This window comes from Photinus pyralis, unplaced genomic scaffold, assembly GCF_008802855.1.
Source record: "Photinus pyralis isolate 1611_PpyrPB1 unplaced genomic scaffold, Ppyr1.3 Ppyr1.4_LG8, whole genome shotgun sequence".
NCBI lineage: Eukaryota > Metazoa > Arthropoda > Insecta > Coleoptera > Lampyridae > Photinus > Photinus pyralis.
In genome coordinates, this window is record NW_022170819.1 from 19,715,269 (window position 1) to 19,739,704 (window position 24,436).

Here is a 24,436-nt window from a genome sequence, read left to right on the forward strand (position 1 = left end):
CTAGGGTAACTAGCACACATTTCTTTAATGTAGGGTAATATAATACAAAGTAATTTATAAAATAATATAAGCATGTATAGTTGAATAACCTATACAATAAACAGTTACAAAAAATTCCACTATCCATTATGTATGTACAAATATGCATGTGTTAGCTAACATTGTCATTAATCTTCTTCGAGAAGGAACTTCGAAAACTACATCATGAACTACGCAAGCCTTTTATCTACTTCGCTGCTTTGACGTAGATCCTCTGGTTCATATGCCACCAAGTTAAATATTTGTTGGTATTTGGAACAATATCTGTAATATTTACCAATCGGAAGTACCTAATGGTGTGATTTACTAGTAATTATTAACATGTTTCCCTCTTTCTTCTGCAATGCTGTTTTCTTCTACTTCATAATTTTGCTTAGTAGTCCAGGCTAAATAGCCCTAAAATAATTTATTTTCAAAAACAGTTAGTTACTGGGCGAAACTGGGGTTTCAGGCAGGTGAAATGATTAGAAATTGGGAAAAAATAATTAAAACAGCTGAATTTTTCTGCGGGTGAAATCCCGGGGGTTGAAAGGGGTGGAAAGTGGTGTTTCGCAAATTGTGGAAAAAGTATTAATTTTAGACGAAAATTTTCAATGTAAAAGATAGAGTTTAAAAGAGAGCAACTTTTGTATCTGCACTATTTTCACATACCTAACCTCCAATTTTCCTAGAAAAACCGGAAAAACTGTTTTTATCGTTTTTATTCTTATTTTTGCGAAAAAAGTCGTAGGGGTTTGAAATTTGGAGGAAACATAGCTTGTTTTATAATAAAAAAGGAGATAATTTTTTGGGCCCGTAAAGTTGAACCGTTTCCAAGTTCTCACGATTTCTGAAAAAAACCGCCTCTTTCAAGGGGATGAAAAATCTATTTTTTTCATTGCACAGATGTGCGCGGGATAGAAACATTTTCGTAAGGACCTACATTTTAATAATCAAAAATAAAAAATATTATTCCAATAGAAAAATTTTAAGAAAAACGGCAAAAACTGGGGGAACAGTTTTAAGAATACGCTGTTTTTGACAGTAGGTAAATAGCTTTTTTTGCAACTAAATTAACGTATTCGATCCGCGTTAATAAAAAGTTTTTGAAACCGGTCTTCTCTCTCCTCTTTATGTTGCTAAAATATTTTCTTTTGTTTCCTAGTGCCCAACTGCCATAATTAAAACATCTTTTTTACGCTTTTTTCAAGCATTTTTACCGCAATAAAAGCAATTCGAAGTAAAATCGAATTCTTTTGCTTCCTGAACAATTTGTTTTTGTTCACTAACTCTTCTTCCTGGCTGTGTTACAGCTGATACGATTAATCTGGGCCTGTTGATCGTTAATTTACAGGAATTATGAATAAAATCCTCACGAAGTTTATTCCAGATTTTACATGGTTTTTTTCAGAAATCGTGAGATTTGTCATTCTCTATAACTTTTATATTGAACACTTTCGGCTAAAATTAACAGTTTTGCCACAAATTGCAAAATACCAGTTTCCACCCCTTTCAACTCCCGTGATTTCACCCGCGGAAAAATTCAGCTGTTTTAATTATTTTCCCCCAATTTCTAATCATTTCACCAGCATGAAAAACCCGGTTTGAACTGCTAACTAATTTTTTTGTAAAAGAAATATTATATGTATAGCCTGGACTATAGGCCACTCCAAAGGATCTTTATACAGTCAAAAAGAAACCTCCCACCATTTTCACTCCAACAATTTCTTTGAAGAGCAAACCTTTCGAAGGTAAGTCTGGAGGATTACACTCTGCACTCTCCACACTTTATTAAAGTTCCAATTTCCTGGAGTCGGTTCGAGATAAAAGTTTTCCATTGGTCTTCCTTTCATATCCAAGACCACACAGTTCTGGAATCTGGCGAGCACAACACAGGAACATTACGAAAATCCAAGTTTTCTAAAACAGTAGGACGTCATTTGGCTCCAATGGTAGCAGCCATTAGCTCTAATGTAGGAATGCTCATTTTCTTTAAGGGTAAGTACACCTGTGGAAGATCAATTGAATATTGGCTTCAGAAGGGGGTTCAGATCTCAAAAATATCACAACAGAATAGGCGTAAGCACTTGCATCGTGTTGAGTTGAGTAGCCACTTTAAGGCCGGATGTCCACCGAATCGGGGCGACGAGAATCGGTCCAACTGTAGTCGTATCCACATTGATCGGGCCGACTAAAATTGGCAATTCATGTTCATAGGAAGATCGCCTTTCGAACGATTTTTATCGGGTTGACAGTTGACATTAAATAAAATGTCAAGTGAAGCAGTTGTCCACAGAATAAGACCTTCACAGAACAGAAACATAAATGGCGCTAAATTGTCACTGATTACAGCGTTTCCCGTGGTTGTACGGAGAACTATTTATCGCAGACTCAAATATTTTTTTGCAAAACCTGTAATTTTGCTCGTTACAGGAAATATTTTTATCGTCAATTTTATACGTACACATGGTTTTACACATGTCAATTTTGACTTTTGAAAGATTTAAAATAGGAACAAGTTATGTGAGCGTAAAAAGTGTTGTGTGGCGGACTGTAACGATAAAATATCAAAAAGGCATCGTTTCCCATATTTTGAGGTTTGCCAACAAAATTTCATGACGCAACATTGAAAAAAATACAAAAGAAGTTGAAAAAGATATTTTTTTGGAAGTTTTGTGCGTACAACTTGAAAACTATCAACTTTTCGAAAATAACCTTCCTATTTAAAATGAAAGTACATAAAATTTCCTACAGACCCCACTATTTAGTTTTTTCCTCGATGAACCGTTCGGGCTCGAGCGCCAGTTGAAAATTGGCGTATTTCGGCTGTATCCGCAAATACTCATCTTTTATTATTGTTTTATTATTATTCTGTGCCAATATAAATCCGTACTTTTCATTGTCTACCGGTCTCCTCAAAAGATTTTATAACAGTTCCGTCTGGTATAAAACTCTCCCACTCCTTCACAGATGAGCCAAGGCCCATTACGTCACCGTGTACCTCCGCAAAGAGTACGTTACTCTTTGACCTATCGAGGCCCTTCTCCCATACACATACATACACACCCTCACAAAGTTACACAGATGGACGGACGGACAGTCCAAAATCATGAACTCGCTTTTTGTCGCTGGTTAACATGTAAACAAAAAAGAAATAAATCGGGTTCAGTTGATAGCAGAGAAATTTAAGCTGGAGTAAGTACGTGATTCTTCAGAACACTGGAGCAAGAGGGATAATTCCGTTGAATAGGAAATCAATTTACCCCTTTTGCCATTTGAATTTTTTTAATTAATAATGACCACAGCGCCACTTTCCCAAATTCAACAATAATTATCCAAACATGCTACGGTAGGGTTTTGTGATTTCCGAGGTGATTTCTTTATCTGGTTCGGAAGAGAGTGGGAATAATTTTAGATAGCACAATATAAGTATTATAAATAATATAATAATATGATATACTGTTGTTCGTTAGAAATTAACTTTTCATACCATTCTGGACTACAATAAACACCTTGAACGTTATGAAAATGAGAAAAAACCACCCTTACATATAAAATTCAAATAATAGTAGGTAAATGCAAGGAATTCACTTATTGCTTAATATTAATGTAGGGTTTTAGTGCGAAAAAACTATGTTTTGTGGAGACAGCCGAAATACGCCAATTTTCAACTGGCGCTTGAGCCCGAACGGTTTATCGAGGAAAAAAAACTAAATAGTGGAATCTGTAGGAAATTATATGTACTTTAATTTTGAATAGGAAGGCTATTTTCGAAAAGGTGATAGTTTTCAAGTTGTAAGCACAAAACTGCCAAAAAAATATATTTTTCAACTTCTTTTGTATTTTTTTCAATGTTGCGTCATGAAATTTTGTTGGCAAACCTCAGATTCGGATTCAGCACCCCAAAAAACATATAGAATCAAAGAAATCAAAACTACCCCACAACTTTCCTGGTAAAAATACAATTTAACTGGATTAATTAATATTTATAGAGCATTATGAAACATCTGACCGTATAATCAAAGGTGGCTAGCATTCTCTTTGGATAAAGCGATAGGAACCCCAAGAGACGGAATGGTCTTGAAAATGTTGCCTTCAGAGAGATTTGGTGTTGCAGATATCAATTTGTTTGCTGGTCCGAAAGCTTTCGGGGTAAATACTTTTACACTAAATTGGAGAGTTTTCCCTCTTTTTACTTTAATGCTGAGGACTCTTGAAAAAATTAATAAAGATAAGGCAGAAGGAGTGGTTTCTAGCCCTTTTCTGGGTATTTCAACCGTGGTATCCCGTGTTTTATTCCTACCGAAGATCCTTTAATTTTCGAACCCTTTGACAGGTTACTTTCTGTTAACGGAATACCACATCCGATGGCAAAACACCTTTCCCTCATGGTAGGAGGGAAGTTTTCCGGGAACTCGGAAACATACCAGAATACCCCATAGAAATCTGCAGGGCTTCTATTACAGATTCGACGCTTAAGCAATGTAATAGTGGATTAAGAATCTGGTGAGAATTTTGCAGAATTCGGTAATCCGTTTTGTCACTAGATTTTGACTTTCCATTTCAATATGGAAGCAAGATCAGGGGTTACGCCTGATTTTCGTGTAAAAAGGTGTTTTTAGTTTGAGACTAACCAGAGTCAAGACCTAGGTGTGAGAATATGTGAGGCCCGGATAGGTATAGTCTTACAGTAAAATTTTTACCACTAGGTATCATTGGGTCCAATTTGTTTCTGAATACCAATGTCAGAGCTTAGGTTGCAATTAGTAGGATATGAGTGTGAGTTTGAAATTAGAAAGGACTATGAATTCGGCTCTTACTCTATGCAACGGCCCTCAATAGTCAAACTTTTTCTCTGCCATGTTTAACTCAAAAACGCCATTGCTATTAGCTCCTGCTCCAAAGTATTCCAACTCTGACCTGAATTATTGATAACATTAACAGAATAAAGACTTCAGATATCCAGACCTATGTGGGGCAGGGGTATTGTTGGAATATCTGAAAAAGAACAAGGAGGCTGGAGGTCAATCCATGTCTCTCCTTTTCACCCATATTAGGAGGCCCTATTATCGGCTTCAATTCAGGGTTTAGGTAGATGGACAGGAGGATTGTGGTTTGGATACAGACTTAATTCAAACCGCAAAGCACTGGGCAGGCCAGATCCAGAGTAAGCTACAATACCATCAGACTTGTTGCTGAATTTTGTCATCAAAATTTAATAAGTTTAAATGGGACAATACTGATTTTGCTGTAGCGTTATTATATAATACCATTGTATTTACAAAGGTATATATTCAATCAGGACCGGATGGATCTACATATTTTGCGCCTATGGGCCCCTCAAAATCGCCGCCCCCCAAACCAAAATTATATTTTACTTTTTACAGAAAAGTGTTAATACAATTTTCTCTCTGCTAATTTGCACAGATTGATTTAATTAGTAGTAAAAACATTTTTGTTATTAATTATGAGATTTATAAAGTGTTATTGAAACAAAGTATAAAATCTGTTGTTTGAATTACAAACAAATAACTGTTTAACTTTTGCAATTTACTCCTTTTTTATTAATATTTCCGCAGTCATTCCATCAACAGGAGGTGAGCATGGGGCTATATCTAATTGTACTTTTAAGAATAGGTATAAGTGAGTACGTAATATTTACAATGTGATATTCAGAAGTGGTTTTCCAAAATAATAAAAAACACCAATTTCAAATAACGTATTTATTTTATATTTACTTTACAGTTTAAACAATGAAATCCAATATACAAACTTGTAAGTGTAACCACTGAAGCGTGTTTCAGAGAATCTAATGGTTACGTGACATTATTAATCCTCCCAGGTACGATCATGAAATTGATAAAAATGTCTAAAGGGTATCTTAATTACGCGTTTTCAACAAAAAAATTACGGGAGAAGTCCTAAACTTCCCACAATCTTAATACAAAGTTCACATAATTTCGTCGTTATTCCATATTTCATGAGTACTTTTAAATCTAGCTGGGGGATGAACGGCGGTAGAAACCAGCGCTGAACATCCTTGGAGGTGATGGTGGACTGTTCAGCGGGAGTGGTAGTTTTTCTGGACCAGTGTGTCGTGTGGCGTTAATGGTGTTAATCGTCATTACCGGCTGGTTGGAGTGTCGTCGAGGTTGCGTTGCCGTCAAAGAACCACGTTGTCGGACGCCAATTGCTACCAGGTGGCGCCAGGTGTTACCAAGCGAGAACGTCAGGTGACCAGATGAAGGCGGCGCGATGCACAACACGAACCAGGAAAAGTATTTATTTCGTTGCTGCTTACACTACTAAACCAAAAAAACTGTTACCGGGCGGGGTAACGTAAGTGGCAAACGGAGGTTGAAAACGTATATTACACAATATTTACAAATAATACAGAGGCTATATGTACATATATAAGATCGCTTCTGGCACGTGGGATGGCGCCGGACTTGACTACGGTCAAGCCGGGAAGTGATGGCGTGCGGAGACGGTACTTGAGCCCAAGCGACCAGCCTCAGTCGCTTGTGTAGGGTAAGGTAGGCTTGCCCAGGCACAAGTGAAGTTCCCCTGTCGGTGCGCTGCTTATAAACGATTTCCGGTAGAGGCGTCTGGCGACGCGGCCAATAGGGCGCTAGTGGATGGTGGGGTGGAAGTTGCAACCCCTCTCCTAGTCGTCGTAACAGTATCCCCCCCCTGTAAAGGGGTTGCGACGGCGGGGTGCAGGCGCTGTAGCAAACGGCGGTGACGGGGTTGTCGTTGGTTCCGTGGTGGCGTCGGTGAAATGATTCTTGGCGGAAGTTCCGGTACTGGTGCCGGGGTGGGTTGGTTGGGTGCAGGGCGTAGATCGTGTACGTGCACCTTTACCAGTTCGTTTCCTCGCCTTATCCAGTACGCGTTTGTGCCCGCCAGCGCTTCGATGGTGTAGGGACCTGTGTACTTCATGTGAAAGTTCCCGGAGTGTTGGTCCCTGGATCTTTCCATCACTCCGTCGCCTACTTGGTACTGGGTGCGGGCTGGCCCGTAGTTCGCGTACCGGCTGCGGGATCGTGCCTGGTTCCTGTGCACCGTCTGTACGACCTCCTCTCGGGCTTCTCCTGTCGGTGGAGGTGGTCGATCCCTGGCTTTCCACTCTCCTGGCCTGGGTAGGTCGTAGCCTAGCAGCGCGTGGCTCGGCGTGAGTCCAGTAGCGGCGTTTCTCCTCGTACGTAACGTGAACATGACAATGGGTAGTACGGCCGCCCAGGCGCTGGGGCTTTGTCCCACCAGATGAGTGCGGAGGCCCTTTTTGATTTCTTGGTTCCGGCGTTCGACGGGGTTCGCCTGCGGGTGCCATATGGGCGTCGTCCAGTGCATTGCTCCCCACTTCCGAAGTGCCGCGTCCCATGTCACTGATGTGAATTGCGGTCCGTTGTCTGAGATGATCGCTCTCGGGAAACCATAGCGTGCGAATACCTCGTGTTCCAGGATTCTGACCACTGTTGGAGCGACTGCTTCCTTTACTGGAAATGCCTCCACCCACATGCTGAAGAGGTCCGTGATCACGACTATCTGGCGGTAGCCTGTAGGTGTGGCGTCGTAGGGGCCCATCAAGTCTACGGAAACCGCTTCCCAGGGTCGTGTGGGTTTGCGTGGGCGTACGGTGGCGTCCTGGACCGGGCCTCTTTTGACTGCCGCGCAAATCCAACATGCTCGTACATAATTCCGCACCGTGTCTCCCAGTTTCGCCCAGTGGTAATGTGTCATTATGGCCCGTTCCGTTTCTTCGGCTCCTGGGTGTCCAGCTGTGGCTGCGTTGTGGTACGCTTCTAGTACCGCTGGTTGAAGGCTGCAGGGGACTACGAGTAGGTTCCCTTGGGGTGCTTTGCGGTAGAGGTAACCGTTGTCCACCGTGTAATCCCGGTTGAACCTTGCTTGTGCTGGTGTCGCTGGTCCTTCCTGCTGTATTCTGTGCCAGGTGCGTACCAGAACGATGGCGTTTTCGTTTGTCTTTTGGCACTCCTTCACATGGTCCGCCAAATTGGCCACTTCCACTGCCGCGATTACCGGGGTGCTGTTGGTTTGTTTGGACTCGTGTGTGGTCGTAGGTGGCAGCATGCGGTTTACGTCTTCTGCCGTGGCTTCTTCGGCTTCTTCTGCTGATGGGTGGCGGGACAGGTGGTCTGGAAGCTCGTTTTCTTTCCCCGGACAGTGGACCACATCAAATGTAAATTCTTGGAGCCGTAATGCCCAACGAGTTAGCTTGCTCTTTTCGTCTTTTGTGCGATCCAGCCACAGGAGAGCGCGGCTGTCTGTCTTCAACGTAAAACGTCTATCTTCCAGATATGGCCGGTATCGTTTAATGGCCCATACTACTGCCAAGCACTCCTGTTCGTTGATATGGTAGCGTCTCTGCGCGTGGTTAAGTTTGGCACTGGCGTAGCTGATAATTTTTTTCTCTCCGGGGTGGGGTTCTTGAAAGAGTACGGCCGCAATCCCGTTTTCGCTGGCGTCGGTTTGCAGCACGAATGGAGTGGCGAAGTCCGGACGGCTGAGTTGGAGTGGTTTGCTAAGTGCTGCTTTTAACTGGCTAAAGGCGACGTCGGCTGCCGCTGTCCATCGGAAAGGGGTGTTCTTTGTTAGTAAGTTATCCAACGGTGCTTGTAATTCGGCACACCGGGGCACGTACTCTCGTAGCCAGTTGGTCAATCCTAGAAAACTTCTTAGCTTCTTCCTCGAGGTGGGCCGGTCTGCGGTCCGGATTGCTTCGATGTGTTCCTGGCACGGGCGGTTCCCGTTCGCCGTGATGTTGTGGCCCAGGTATTGGATCGTTTGCACCCCGAAGCGACACTTTTCGAGGGACAAGCGGAGTTTGTGGCGTTGCAGTCGTTCCAGCACGAGGTGTAGATGTTTGAGGTGCTCGTCCCAGGAGTCTGAGTAGATTATTATGTCATCCAGGTATACCATGACGAATTTCCGTAAATACCCGGCGAGAACGTCCTGGGTCATTAGCTTCTGGAACGTAGCAGGTGCATTCTTGAGCCCGAACGGCATTACTTTGAATTGATAACTCGCTCCATCAGGGGTTGAAAACGCGGTGAGATGTCGGGATTCCGTCTCTAGCGGCACCTGCCAGTAGCCTGATTTGAGATCCAGGCTGGAAAAAACTTTGGCCGTCCCCAGGTCTCGGAGGGTCTCCTGTATGACTGGCAGGTTGGTGCTCTCGTCTTTTGTGATGGCGTTTAGACGACGGTAGTCGATGCAGAATCTCGGGCGGCCGTCTTTTTTCTGAATTATGACGATGGGCGAGCAATATTCGGACGTGCTGGGCTCGATCACCTGCGCTGCTAACATAGCTTCCACTTCATCCGCGATGACCTTCTTTTTGTTTGGCGAATGTCGATATGGCGGAAGTCGGAAGGGCGTTGTTTTGGTGACTCGGATGCGATGTGTGGTGGATGCTGTTGTTGTGGGCGTTGCAGGATCGGCCAGTGTGCTACCGAAAGTTTCCAGCAGTGTGGCCAGGCGTCGATCGAGTGGTGGTTGGAACCCGTGCTTGACTCCGGCGAAGTTTATGGAGTCGCTCGTTGTTGGGCCGCGGTTCGGAGCTTGGTCCCAGTGTGTTGTCTGCCTTGTATGGGTTCCCCAGTGGATGCACGCTCTCTCGTAATCCAGCACCGCTCGATGTTCTTGGAGCCACTTCTGTCCCAAGATCATGGGCACGACAAGGTTTGGTGTCACCAGGAAGTCGTCCGATTCTTGCTTGTCGTTGAGCGTGTACTCGACTCTGGATGTGCCGATGACTTCCAGCTGATGGCGGGGGTTCGCTAGGCCGGCTGTTTGGTGGTTGCTATGGTGGATTTTCCACGCGAGCTCCTTCTGGATGAAGTTATGGGATGATCCGGAGTCGAGGAGAGCTCTTACGCTTTTTCCGCGTACCTTGACTGCCAGCGTTGGTAGGTTGGGTCGGGTCGCAGTCTGGATTAGGTGGACGGCCGGGCATTGTTCCCGACCGCTGCCCCGTTTCCCTGGTCTCGGCGGCGGGTCAGTACTGGGCAGTCTCGGTGGAAGTGATATTCCGGGCAGTGGTGGCACTTTGGTGTGTTGGGAGGTCTGTCGGCGGGGGTTGGTGGCGATGGTCTGGGTTGGTTGTTTCGAGGTAGCGCTTTGTTGCAGTTTTCGATTTCCTCGGCGTGACGCACCAAGTCGAGGAGTGAAGTGGGTGTTGTGGTTAAAAAGGCTACTCTAATGCGTGGGTGCAGCAGGTCTCTCAGTAGCTCGAGGGGCTCGCCGATCGGGATCTTCAGCCGTTTTGCTAGCTGTGCCTTCCTCTGGAGGAATTGCTGCGGCGACTCTGCTCCTTGTTCTCGGCCGAAGAATTCTGATTGCATCTTCCCGCGAATCTTGCTGCTGTCGTATTTTTCGCGGGTGTAGTTCTTTAGGTCGTTGTATGTCGGTGAAAATGCCTCGTAACTGTTCCACCATTTCGCAGCCTCCCCTTTTAGTTGTGCTGCTGCTGTTTTTAACTTTTCCGTCGGGTCGGTGGTTTGGATTGTCTGCTCGAGCGTGCTGAAGAAGACTGTTGGGTCCTCCAGGTGGTCGCCGCTGAAGGTCGGTAGGTCCGGTGATGCGGTTTTCTGCGCGTTCTGGAGGGCGTCGGTCAGCGCCTTTAGCATGTCGAGGGTGTGTTGAGAGTGTTGGGCGCCACTGGACGGGGTTGCCGGGTCCAGACCGGGGTTGATTGCCGGGGTCATCTCCGTTGTTTGAGTGTCGATACCTTCGTCGGCGCCGGAGTTGGACGTCGGGGTGTTCCTGCTCCTCGTATTCATGGTGTTGCGCGTCGGCTGTCGCGGGAGCGTGGGCGTAGATCCTCAGAGCGCGATGCTGCTGGTTGACTCACACGTATGGGCGCCAATTGTTACCGGGCGGGGTAACGTAAGTGGCAAACGGAGGTTGAAAACGTATATTACACAATATTTACAAATAATACAGAGGCTATATGTACATATATAAGATCGCTTCTGGCACGTGGGATGGCGCCGGACTTGACTACGGTCAAGCCGGGAAGTGATGGCGTGCGGAGACGGTACTTGAGCCCAAGCGACCAGCCTCAGTCGCTTGTGTAGGGTAAGGTAGGCTTGCCCAGGCACAAGTGAAGTTCCCCTGTCGGTGCGCTGCTTATAAACGATTTCCGGTAGAGGCGTCTAGCGACGCGGCCAATAGGGCGCTAGTGGATGGTGGGGTGGAAGTTGCAACCCCTCTCCTAGTCGTCGTAACAAAACGAGGATTCTATAGTCGGTCCGTGCTGAGCACAGCTCGAGCGTGATCGCTTTGCAGTTATTTTTTAAAATTTGTATTTCGTTCACTATAGGAAATTTACACATACTGCTGCTTATTAAACGTGAACGAAAGTGTGTTTAGAGATAAAATCGATAAACGGTGAGCTTTTAGAATTAAATATGAAATGGAAAGTTTAGTTAAGCGCGAGCCCGACCAGTTCTAATAACCGCTGTATTAGTAGAATGAAACAAGGGAACTCGACGACTGGACTGAGTGCCGTTTCGGTTTTTCCAGCCGCCAAACATAAATAGCCAACGAAAGAGAAAAAGCGGAATTCGAAGCTTGACTTCGAACTTGGTGCGCGACAGTTTTATCGTTTACTCAAGTATACCGTTTCTAGTGTTCCAAAGAAACCCCTGTGCAAATTTCCGTAAGACGCGGTAAAGGATAAAACTGTTTGGGAACCTGACTTATAGCAGGGCCGATTGCATTGGGTGTAAAAAGAATTGTGCGGATAGACGCAACGATTTACACACTATTACGATATTAAATTAGCCGTTATAAACAAAGAACTTTTCCGATCGGCTACCGGCAATTACGGTGTAAATAATTAACACATTTCCTATGTAAACGAAAACATGGGAGTGTAAATAATATAATTGGTACGATAACGTTAAAGTTAAATGAAGTATAGGTAGTGACCTCATCCCGCGACGCACTGTACTCTTAATATAACGCTAAGTTATAAGTGGCATTCGATAAAAATTTAAAGACAATTAATTTGTGCATCTTACTCACAACAAGTAAGTAAGTTTACGGACAGCACTTCTATTCAATAAAAATCTGAACCTGAAGAAAGCACCAGTCTCATCAATAACTGTATTTTGTATAAGAATTATTTAACGGAATCATAATATTCTTAAAGGAACCGACCTGTGAATATAAATTGCATTAATCAGATTTTTATCGCAATCGCATTTATTGATAATAATCCGATCACACTTGGTTATTTTGTTCATAGTTGGAATTTGTATTTAATTTCAGTGATATCGCTCCTTTGGTTGGATTCAAATTTTGTTTAGCACTGAAAGGTGTGTAAATATTTTGAATAGGAACATGTACACAGGAATTCATTATGGATGAGAAATGAAGGAATAAAGGGAAAATCTAGCTGATACGTGATTTTAAAACAAAGAGGGCGTAAAGAAAAATGGAATTAGATGGATTGTATTGACGAAGAGCTACTAATGAATGAAACTGCAGTTGATACAGTAAACATGTTAGCTTAATTAGTTAGGGAAATTAGTCCACGTGACTTTTGGGAACTAATTATTTATTTATAGCAAAATTATCTTTGTTTATAGTAACATTCAAATTACACAATTAAACTTTGGCCGTGTACGCAAATAACTAGTGTAGTCACAACGTTTACTCTGGAAATTGAGGCACAATTATGAGAGGTTTAAGGGAAATCTTACAGAATTGTCGATATATGCAATATTTAGCCGCTATGTCAGGTATGATGCGTTCGATTTCGTATGCCTACCTACAGAAAGACGTTTCAGCCGCAATGGCAGCCATTTGTTCTTTTATGATAGGGTCATGGGGTTCGCCGTCTATTCCAAAGCTAACCTCTGCAGATTCGCCACTAGGCGTCGCGTTAAATAGTGTAAGTACTAATTGCAGGTTTTCTTAATTGCATATTGCTTTAATTAGGAGGAGGTGTCTTGGGTAGCATCCTCGCATTTGCTCGGTTACACTGTAGGATCACTTGTTTCTCCCATACCGCTTAAGATGATTGGACCCAAGTGGTCTCTTCTAATCACATCCTTGCCGTTAGCCGGGTGTTGGTTTGGAATAGCGTTTTCCAAGTCACCTATAGGTCTAATTCTGCTTCGTTTCCTATCAGGTGTATGTGATGGAGTTATTTTAACGGTAAAGTGAAAATGTTAAGCATTCAAAAACATAGTCAACTTCAAGGTGTTGCCGTTATACATCGGAGAGGTTGCAGATAAAGATATAAGAGGAAAACTAATTTCATTTTCTCCCATTTTTGCCGGGTTAGGAAATTTTATTGTACTGGCAGTGGGTCCTTTTGTCGAGTATAAAACATTAACTTTCATTTGTGCGGCGGTTCCTATTATTTTTGGGAGCGTATTCGTGTTCCTACCCGAATCTCCATACTTTCTTCTCAAAACTGGAAGAACTGAAGAAAGCAAGTGTTCCTTGCGTACACTATCAGGCAGCAGTGTAGATGAACCGACAATTGATGAACGAATGAATGAAATAGAAGCAACTGTTCGAGTCCATTGTGAAGCTAGCCAGAGGTGTAATGTGCTCTACATCTTTTCAAAGAGGCATTTTCGTTTTGCACTTTTCATATCATTACGTAAGAAACGTCAATTCTGTAGATTGCTACAGTCACAATTTGCTTTTAGATCTCAGATTAATAAACGTCTTTGGAGGAATGTCAGTAATAAAACCGTATCTGCAAACAAAATTGGAGCAACAGGAAGCAGTATTTCTCCCGAAATTTCGAGTCTAAGCTTTGCTATAGCGCAACAACCATCTGGTAACTGAACTATGTTCTGTCTTACTTAACCTTTATTTTTTTATAGCCATATTATCTGCGTATTTAGTGGATAGAGTTGGTAGAAAGATTCTTTTGATAATATCAACCCTTGGATGCGCTCTTTCACTTGGAATAGAAGGTCTCTATTTCTATTTGGAAGATATTACCAAAACAAATTTGAGCGCAGTTTCTTGGCTGCCAACTGCTTGCCTTGTAATTTACACCATCGCACAACCGATAGGAGTTGGTTCGTTGTCGAGTATTATTATGGGAGAAGTCTTTGCCGACGAAATTAAAGGTGTTGCAGCATGTATTTCAATAACAGTCAGTGGCTGTTGCGTCTTTTTACTAGGGAGATTTTTTTTACCAATTGCGCAGGCGTGGGGGATGCATGCCATGTTTTGGATGTTTAGTGTATGTTGTTTTTATGGTGCCATTTTTGCTACCTTTATGCTTCCTGAAACGAAAGGAAGATCGTTTTTAGAAATACAGGAAAGACTTTCCAAGGGTCGATGTTGTTGACTCTTGGTTCCAAAATGTTACCTAGGTAATTCAAATTAGTGGATTGTAGAATAAATATTTCTGTTTAGAAACTTATACCCTCATGCATTGAGTTAAACTGATTTTGATGTTGAATGTAATGCATTCGGATTTTTGAATGTATGTACCAATTGTGTTCAAAAAGGTGTTGAACTTGGAATGTTGTTACAATAGTGGAATACAAACCCTTTCTCTTAATCAATTTTGACTTTTTATGGTAGTGATGAATTTTTTCTTACACAAAGTACTTGACAGACGGCAGGCTTCAAAACCCAAAACCTTACAGAAATTTGGATGCAACTTCTTAGAGGACCGCTCATTATTTTGAATACAACTCAAAACGAATTTCGTTACCTTTAATTCTAGCGTTTTCTATAATCGTTATTTCCCTATGGTACACATCAGTACTGTGAGAAGTTTGATTTCAAAATTTCAAATTTCAAACTACGGGAACCGTTAGCATATACAAAGACACCGCTGCATTTTGGTCTGGCTGTTGGTACTGCTGCGGGTCCGGGGTGCGGTTGGCTGCGGTACGGAAGTTTGGCAGCGGGGGATGAATGATCCACGACTACTAATCTCCGAAGCCGCTTTAAGAGGTAAGAAGGCTTTCCCAACTCTACTAACCCTACTCGTGGATTCTGTAACCGGTCCGTGCAGAGTACACCTAGAACGCCAATTTCAATTCCACATCGAAACAAGAAACCACGCCCATAGTCTCGACGGTTCGTGCGATTTTAACCATATTTTGCGTTAAGTCGGTGGTTTCGTGGACGCCATTTGTTTGGTTACAAGGGTCCTGGGTTCGAATCCCAGGTAAGACATGGCTGTTTGTGATTGTATAGTGGGTTGAGTGGGAAGGGTAGCTAATTGCTGCCGCCCACTATAAAATAAAGGCAATGAAATTTAAAAAGTAAAATTTGCTTGTAAAGTTTTAGACTAGCGCCTGGACATTCTTAACATATTTACGTGTCGCAAATCGCTAATTTTTTTATTGTAGGTTTATGGTGTTTATATAAATATAATTAATTTTCTTTTAACACATGACAGTGATGCTTTACACATTGAGTTTATATTGATAAATAAAATTTTCCTATCAATGCGAAGTATGTTTTTGGGAATGCCATCTGCCTTACATTGTATTCTCGTACAGCAAATGCGATATTTCTATGAAAATAGGAACCATCTCAAATTTTAATCAAGATTATTGACTTATTATTTATCCCTTTACCCTTATTAGACGATGAGCAGTCGAGGAATATTAATATACCAAGAACCACACCTAATTTAATTAACGAGGGAAAGAGGAGAAATAAAATTGTAACGTCTGTTACATTAATTCTGGAGGCGCAAATTCAAGTAGAGGAGAGGCGGAAACTGAGAGAGGAAACATTGTTTAAACAGCGGAGGATGACGTAAATCGTTGCTTGTTTGGTAGTGGACGTTAATCCAAGTTTTTTTTGGTTTTCTAGATGTTAAAACGGGGCAGTTAATGGTTTTGGTAGTTTTGCCGTATTGAGGGGTATTTGCAAGAGCCAGTTTAAAGTTCTGTAGTAGAAAGTATTGTGTTCTAAGATGTTTTATCTAATACGTCGTTCAAAATGAATCTCGAAACAGTTAAAGGGGCTTTTTCCACCATCAAAGAATCAATATTGCATCTGAAATTACAATGAACTCATTGTATTTTAAATCAAAATGTTAAGTGCAAGTAAATAAGCGTTTCAGAAGCAACATCAGCTACTGGTTTTTGTATTTGTGCGTTCTGTTTCTTGAAAATCGCAGTTACGACCGGATATTTTGGATTATTCAAATTTTAATTGTTTTTTATTAAAGTAGAATAGTTTATATGTGGTGGTATGGTGCCAAATATTGAAGCAGTATTTCCTCTTTGGATGGCAGACTAATCCGTTGAAAAAGGAAACTGCTTGCACGGGTATCGTTTGAAAAATCAGAAATTCTTTTTCCAATTTCATTAATGAATTTATAAGCTTGTTAACCAAATATACCCAAAGTTTCTACAGCCACTGAGAAGAAAAGGTATGTGTTCGTCAAATTCTGGAATTTATTTATTCTAGCATTTTCGCTCGATGTTGCTGCGGATCTAGGACACTTGAAAGAAGCTAAGATACGTGACCATGCAAGCGTATCGGTGCAAAATCCCATACGGCTAGCTTGCCAAATTTCTAGGGAATTAAAGTCATGCCGTCTGGACGTTTGCCATCATCTCTGCTGACTCCTTGAGGCTCCAAAATTGAAGGGATCCCAGCTAAAGCTCTTAATTATATCATTCACAGCATGGTGTTTTGACTGTCGACCAGCGCTGAAGCGACAACTAGAACCATGGGCCCCTTTTTCATTTACTAAAGTACCACAAATACAGTTATAAGGAATACAAACTAGAGTTGCCAACAACCTCCAGGAAGCCCTAAATTCTAATGACTCCGCCACACTTACTGCCACAGTCCAGTACCTTAAAGTGACCGACCTCATCAATAAACTGTAAAAAATAATAATGTAGTTTTTAAGGTGCTAAAAACAAAGGTTGATGTTTGTACCTCCAAATAAATCGTCAATAAAAAAAAAACTGATGAACCAAGACGTAGCCCAATGGCGATTCTAAAACTATCATCATCAAGTACCCAGACACTTTACTGGTAAAGCGTTAAGCCATGCTCCTGAACCTTTCGAAGAAACTGCCAATATTCGAGCCTTTTCAGAAATAGATGTAGCTGAAGTTAACAAATTTTCGAAAGTTTTATTTAGGATAGGGCGATCCCATTGATTTTGAAATCGTTTGGATTTTATATCTAGAATGGGATTTGATTTGGAGTTCCATAGTTTACTCCCTCCTTCTTCGCATGAAATATATGGAGAATCATTAAAGATTTCAGGTAAAATAGATGTCCACAGGTGTTTCACACTATTGACAGATGTAAGAAATGCCGGAAGAACTAAAGAAGTAGATACACGGATTCCAAGTCCTCTTAATTTTATTGGTAAGGAAGCCTGGGTCCATGATGTATCTTCTAAATAGTTGTTCGTTATGTCTTCGAGAATAATTCTCATTTGATTGTCAAAACATTCCACTTCATCTATTTATGCAATGCCATGATGGGCTACATCTTAAAATATATATCATTTTAGGTGTTGCAAGGCATGTCCAGGTGTTTTCTCTAACTCTATTAATTTTCTAAGAATGGTTCTACTTTCAGCGACAGTAGACCCTACTTTACCACCCCTAAATTTCGACTTCATACTGTAGTTCAGTATCCCGTAAACGATTAATGTCAATTGCCATGACAATAATAGTTTATAATGAAATAACAATAATGATAGGTACAAAAAAAGTAAGAATATCAGTAGCTTCAACCTTCATTGGATCGAGTTTCTGAATACCCAAGTTGAGTCTCACTAATCAAAAGAGGTGTTATACCGGGTTCAGACTTGGGAATCGACAAACCAGGGTGAGCTCGGGGATGTTTAAGTTGTAATTCCCGAAAAGTTGAACTATCCAAATCAGGAAGAGAATCATTTGAACATAAAAGTTTAACAGCGGCAGATAAATCTCCATCAGACACTTTGTTAATACTTTTTTCCTCAAATTATCGGAATTTTTGGAGTTATATTTCTCATTTAATGGTATTGAATTTAAGTCAGAATCTATATTGGTAATATTATTTTTATGATTGTTGTTAAAGATTTTTTTGATTTTGTATTATTATCAATGGTAATATAGAAAGTTTTGTATGCGAAACAAAGACGTTTTTCCCAGGAATTAATTGAGTTGTTACTCACGCAATCATCAATTACTTTAGGTATGTAAAGAATCAGTTACGAGAATTCTTGCATTCTTAGAAATCCTCTTGATAATAGAAACATTTCGTTTTAAAAAAGATCGCTTGTGGGTGGTACTTTGTTTATAAGCCATGTATGCCTCTCTTTTTATCAGCTTATTGATTGATTTTGTCTCATAAATTTGTTTCATTTGAAATGGTCAAATGGAAATGGTGTTGTGATTAATCGAGCTCAAATTACGACCTAGAAAAGAGTTATCATACTAAATTTTGGTGTTGGTAGCTGATCCGACCCTGTAGATCTAAACAATCTGAAAACCTGAATTAACAACGACAAAAATATGACTTTTTGAAGAATGTAATGGCGAAAGTACAAGAAACATGTTGGAAGTACGGTTATTTTACATTACCAAAATTTGATTGTTAATCGAGTAGCTCATTCGGTTACAACATAAACATTTAAGTAATATAGCTCCCAGGGGAATGACCCTAATTACTTTTTTATACCTACCTGAAGGATGAGGCTCTTCGGACCTCTCATTCAACTCAAATGGTCGTAAGTAAAAAGAATACTCTCATTCCTTTAAAGCAACTAAAAAAAAGGCTAATTTTAAGTTGAATTCCGGTAGTGAGGCAGTGAGGTTGTACGAATTATGTTAAACTGGACACTTTTCGAACTCAACTTTAAATTTGGTTGACAAAAAATTAAAAAAATGGTTGTTATTCCCTCTACTAACTATTTATAATCTTAGCAATAAAGTGCATCAAGCTGGGAGATTCTCTTACACTAGTAATAAATTCATTCAAAAACCAAATTCCTCATGTTAAAAAAATCTCATACAACTTATTTTTTTGATTTTGAAGCTAGTTAATTACAATTACCTACGTTATTTTCAAGAGTATTACAGAACCGTTTGAGAAAGGGAAGACCTCAACAACAATTGTTCCTCTTTAGTGCATTTTCATAAAAACGTAAGTTTTTTTTAGGTGGTCGTTCAAACCACCATGGAATAGATATACAGTGTGTCCCAGATCGCGTGGGATTGCATGGGTAACTTTGTTATTATTAAAGATAGAATCTGAAAGCTTGGAGTCGTTGATCTGTAAGTGTAACTCTAAAACCGCGATTAGGGCTTCAGAAATGCAACATGCGTAAAGTGGAATTAATCAACAAGAGTGGGGGTTTTAGTAGGGTGACCCTATTTTTTTGTAAAATCATAAAGCAGAGAAGGGGCTATCTACAACTTAACCTTAACCCGATTATAATTATTTTCGTACAATTCGTATCACGCAATTTTTCGAAATACTTAAAACTACGTTATGATTAGCTGAGTTGATTATGTGGTTATAGTTGCCAGAACAGTATAACATAAACTATTTTTTTGAAATACCACGCGTTACAAAATTTGCGGTACAATACAGGTAAATTCTTGTTAGAGCAATTTCACGTTCAAAATAAAACTGGTTACGTACCCTTGATAGATTATTTGAAGTACTTGAAGGTAGCTGCTGATATTGTTGATTTAAAATACCCATTTCGGAAATGAAATACTTACGTAGGTAGTCAAAACATTGCAGCACGCCAGTCTCCAATAATGAGACAATTATTTGAGAAATGTAGATATATGCAATATGTAGCGGTCATGTCAGGTATGTCCACCGAAAAAATTTTCGCCTTTGCAGTCAAAATTTTTTAGCCGCAATGGCAGGGATTTGTTCGTATATGATAGGGTCGTGGGGTTCGCCGTCTATTCCAAAATTAACCTCGTCGGATTCGCCGATTGGTGTCACATTAAATAGTGTAAGTAATGGACGCTTAATGAAACTGGGTTTGAATTGCTACAATAATTAGGAGGAAGTCTCTTGGGTAGCATCGTCGCCATTGCTTGGTTTCATCGTAGGATCACTAACTTCATCGATACCACTCAAAGTAATCGGTCCGAAATGGTCCCTTTTAAGCACTTCATTGCCCATAGCTGGATGCTGGCTTGGAATAGCGTTTTCGAGGTCGGCGGAGGTTTTAATAGGGCTCCGTTTCCTGTCGGGCGTGTGCGACGGTATCATTGCAACGGTAAACCTCCTCCTAGCTAACCATTTAAGTGCAAAAGACTTTCAGGTGGTGCCACTTTATATTGGAGAGGTCGCCGACAAGGATATTAGGGGAAAATTAATTACCTTTTATCCCATTCTTGCGGGGTTGGGAAATTTGGTTGTACTAGCAGTGGGCCCGTTTGTGGAGTATAAAACATTAAGTTTCATGTGCGCCGCTGTTCCAATTTTATTTGCCACCACATTTGTTTTTCTACCAGAATCTCCATACTTTCTTCTAAGATCTGGAAGAGGTGCAGAAAGCAAACGTTCTTTACGGAGACTATTAAGCAACGATGTTGATGATACCACAATCGATGAACGAATCAAAGAAATAGAAGCAACGATTCGGTCTGAAGTTACCCATAAGTTTAATGTGATCCATATCTTTTCCAGGAAGCAATTTCGATTTGCCATTTTCATATCGTTCAGTAAGACTTGTTTGAATACTAATAATAGCTAATTACTATTTTCAGATTTAAGAGCAGCAACGGCCTTTGGGGGAATGACAGTACTAAAATCATACCTGCAAACAATAATTGGAGTAACGGGAAGCAGTATTTCTCCCGAAATCTCCAGTCTAATATTTGCTATTGCTCAGCAACCACCTGGTAAATGACCCGGATTGTGTTTGCGTTACTGACCTTTATTGCATTGCAGTGATTTTAACAGCATGCTTGGTTGATAGGGTGGGTAGAAAGATACTTTTGATAATATCAACCCTGGGATGCGCTCTTATGCTTGTACTAGAAGGAATTTATTTCTACTTGCAAAGGGTTGCGGAAATAGACCTAAGCGCCGTGTCATGGTTGCCGACTGCATGCCTTGTAATTTATTCCATTATGCAACCGATAGGAATTGGTGCGATACCGAATATTATAATGGGGGAAATATTTGCAGACGAAATTAAGAGTCTTGCTGCCGGCATTACTACCACATTTACTGGCAGTTGCCACTTTTTACTAGCAAGAACTTTTTTACCAATATCCGAGGCGTGGGGAATGCACACTATGTTTTGGGTATTTGGTGTATGTTGTTTTTATGGTGCCATGTTTGCTACATTTGTGCTTCCTGAGACGAAAGGAAGGTCATTTTTAGAAATACAGGAAACGCTTTCCAAGAGTAGATGTTGTTGACGAACCGCAGTTATTCGGCAACGACTCCTGATGAGTCGTTGGTACCGTTTAAAGATTGTGTTTCACGATAATAAAGAACCAATTTCAATTTGCATGTAGCTACGTGATTTCTTCATTTGAAGCCGGTTTATAGAGGAAAGAAAGATTGAGGAATTAGCACGATAATTCAAAATCGAATGGGGAAAATTGGGTACCTTTTTGCAGGCTCTGGTTTGAGATGACACCTATTAATTTTCATCCCGGTTGGCTATGACTAATATGCGGAACGTGTCCTTTCCGTTTAAACAAAACAGAGGCGCTAGTTTGCAATCTTAAGCACGTAAACTACAGCAGTTATGACACTGAAGCAATAAATGGCGAAAAATTGATTTTTCTAGCATGGTTAATTGTTTTATGTTGTCCTTAAGGAATGGATATTTAACTTGTAGAGAAAGCGCTCGGGGGGCATTTCAAAACCTTCCATTCTAGAATAAGAAAGTAACTTACTAATGGAGTGCAATTTAGTCGTTGAATGAAATTCATCAATTCCAGTTAGAAAAGGTGCAAGATTGACTAGAGATGTGCAATTGAGAAGATTTTGTTAATTATATTCAGTGCCAACCACTACAGCAATAATTCATTACAAGGTAAATTCTGTTCAATTTGAAATGGAATTAAGTTTGCTAATTTCGCAGGCTGCTAGTAAATTATATTAACTTAGTTGAAAGGATTAATTCCTCCTCTTATAACTCATATTTTAATTTTATCACTTCATGAGTATGCATGGAAGTGTTCCGAAAAAAGTACACTGTTTTAGGTTGGTTCCATATTGTTTACCCCTGCTGACAGTAAGATCAAATAGTGTCTTATTATATGTGAATTCTGTAAGAACCAGACCTAAGCTGCACTATGCCTATTATAATAAAGACATCATTATTATTATTCTGTCAGTGGGGTTAATAGAGCCTCTAATTGGTTCTGTGTAACACTATTCATTTCAACCCCTAATACCAGTCTGCGTTCTCGTAACTAATAGGTCCCGAGTACTGTCATTTATGGGTTCGCTCGTTAGACCAGAATTAAAAGGGGATGTGAGCATATCCTCTCACCCCCGATTCTACATTTATGGGAAAAGAATGGCATACAAGCCAATATATTACTTTATTATTAAAATCTGGTCCAAAAGATGGAGAGTCGGTTGAATTCGTTAGAAGAGAAGAACGCTCAAACGTTAATACATGGTAAGGTGTGATCTTATTCTCTTTACTTCAACGACAAATTCGTGGGCAAAGTTCTCTTTAATTTCTGTTGGTCTGAATTCTAGTAGGGCCTAGTTAAACTCGTGTATAAAAATGTGCGAATTGTCGGAAGTAAAATATCTAACGCTCTAACTAATATCGAGGTAATTATTATTAACTTCGCCGTTATAAGTAGATAGCTATTCTTAAATTGCGAACGTATAAAGTTACATTAGGAAGACAAATTGAATGAACTTCTAGTGAGCTGATTTTGAAGAAATGGTAGCATACACATACTCTGTGTGAAAACGGTTTTCGTCTAAAATCAGAGATGATAAAACAGTGGCATGTTGCTTACGAAAACACTTAAATAATAATCGGAAAAAAGTAGCGTGAGCAGGATAGTTGGCGTTTAGCATTTTTTATTAGACATTAGACGTTCGACGTTCTTAGACGTTAGACGTTGCACTTTAGACGTTAGACGGTAGACGTTTGTTCCGTTTCGGTTTTTATGCCGGCCAACTGTAGAACGTGAGAAGAGGAAAGGAGACGCGCAACGATTGCCTTAGAGTACATCTTAAAATCCTGTAATCACAAAAGAATCGATAGGCAAAAAAATATAGATTAGCGAAGGAGGAAAACCGTCCCAGAGTTCAATTTCGAGGGCTGTAGTTAATCGAATTCCGAATAAGCCGCACAAATCATTAGTACGGAAGTGTCGATTTGAATTGAAGTTCCTGACATATTATAAAATAGATCCAAGAAGAAACGGTATCGGTTGTAACATGCACAAAAGAGTTCATTTGTGGCCTTAAAATAAACGTTCCTCAAGGGAATATATAACGTCGTAGTTTTGCAACGGACGCAGGCAGTGTCGGTAAAAAATCAAGCGTTTCACTGACACTCGCCCAAAGGAAATAGTCAAGTGTTTTCGACAGATACGCATACGTGCAAATTCGTATTGAAAATTATCGCATAAATTTATAAAATCACAAACTGACGTTTCTGGCGAATAAATCATAGTTAAACTGATGGAACGATATTTAAAAAATTCTAATTCGAAAGTGAGAGTATGCAACATTGAATATTCGTTTGGCCTTTTTAATTCACTAAATAATAACATGACGTAAAGCTACTTTGAATGCAGACGATATAAATAGAAAGTTCACCGCCCGAACAATTGCACAACAACCGGTAATCATACGAGGAAGGTTCAAAAAAAACTTCAACAGGTACTCCAGGAAATCCAGTTTTTTGTTTCTGTTGTCAAGTTTTAAGGGACCTCGAGAAGGGTATAGTACCGATTTGTACTACAGGAAAACCACTGATTCTAGAAAACGCTACAATAAAGGTAGGTAACGTAATTTTCCTTGACTTGTATAAGAAATAATGATCGGTTCTCTTTAAGATCTCTATCCAGGAGAATATGCGTCAATAAATGAATGTAATAAAAAAAGTGCTTTGTTATAATTTTCTGCATTTTAAAGTTTCTGTTTCATTACATATTTTTTGTAAGGCACAAGTTTCGCATTATGACCATCATATTTTCAATATCTTGGGGCAAACGAGGTCAGTGCATTATTCGTGATCTATTTGTACGATAATTGGAAATCCATACTCGAAATAATGAAGTTTTTGAAACGCAATTGCGATTATTGCTAATTTTTTATCGAATCGAGCCTATTGATTCTCTGAGCTAGATACTTTTCTTTTCAAGCTTTTGTCTCTACAGCGTCCAATTTATTTATATCGTAGTTAGTTAACGCCTAGGGAGGCTTAAAATATTCCATATTAGCATACTACCCCCAGATGACT

General features: G+C 40.5%; 2 protein-coding genes across 4 annotated transcripts; both read left to right on the top strand.

The window, feature by feature from the left end:
• Nucleotides 1–12,670: 12,670 nt before the first annotated feature.
• Nucleotides 12,671–14,588, top strand: LOC116179785 (facilitated trehalose transporter Tret1-like). Of its 2 annotated transcripts, XM_031499627.1 has the most exons (6): nucleotides 12,671–12,791; nucleotides 12,840–12,943; nucleotides 12,991–13,209; nucleotides 13,255–13,663; nucleotides 13,713–13,846; nucleotides 13,893–14,588. In XM_031499627.1, the coding sequence occupies exons 1-5, from the start codon at nucleotides 12,728–12,730 to the stop codon at nucleotides 13,817–13,819; spliced, it is 903 nt and encodes a 300-aa protein (XP_031355487.1). In that variant the 5' UTR covers nucleotides 12,671–12,727; the 3' UTR covers nucleotides 13,820–13,846; nucleotides 13,893–14,588. The 2 variants fall into 2 exon arrangements, with proteins under 2 accessions (XP_031355487.1, XP_031355486.1); XM_031499626.1 differs by having other exon boundaries at nucleotides 13,713–14,588.
• Nucleotides 14,589–19,478: 4,890 nt separating this feature from the next.
• LOC116178871 (facilitated trehalose transporter Tret1-like) lies at nucleotides 19,479–21,496 on the top strand. Of its 2 annotated transcripts, none has more exons than XM_031498501.1 (7): nucleotides 19,479–19,602; nucleotides 19,663–19,830; nucleotides 19,878–19,981; nucleotides 20,033–20,251; nucleotides 20,297–20,699; nucleotides 20,745–20,879; nucleotides 20,929–21,496. In XM_031498501.1, the coding sequence occupies exons 2-7, from the start codon at nucleotides 19,776–19,778 to the stop codon at nucleotides 21,402–21,404; spliced, it is 1,392 nt and encodes a 463-aa protein (XP_031354361.1). In that variant the 5' UTR covers nucleotides 19,479–19,602; nucleotides 19,663–19,775; the 3' UTR covers nucleotides 21,405–21,496. The 2 variants fall into 2 exon arrangements, with proteins under 2 accessions (XP_031354361.1, XP_031354362.1); XM_031498502.1 differs by having other exon boundaries at nucleotides 19,890–19,981.
• The last annotated feature ends 2,940 nt before the right edge of the window (nucleotides 21,497–24,436 follow it).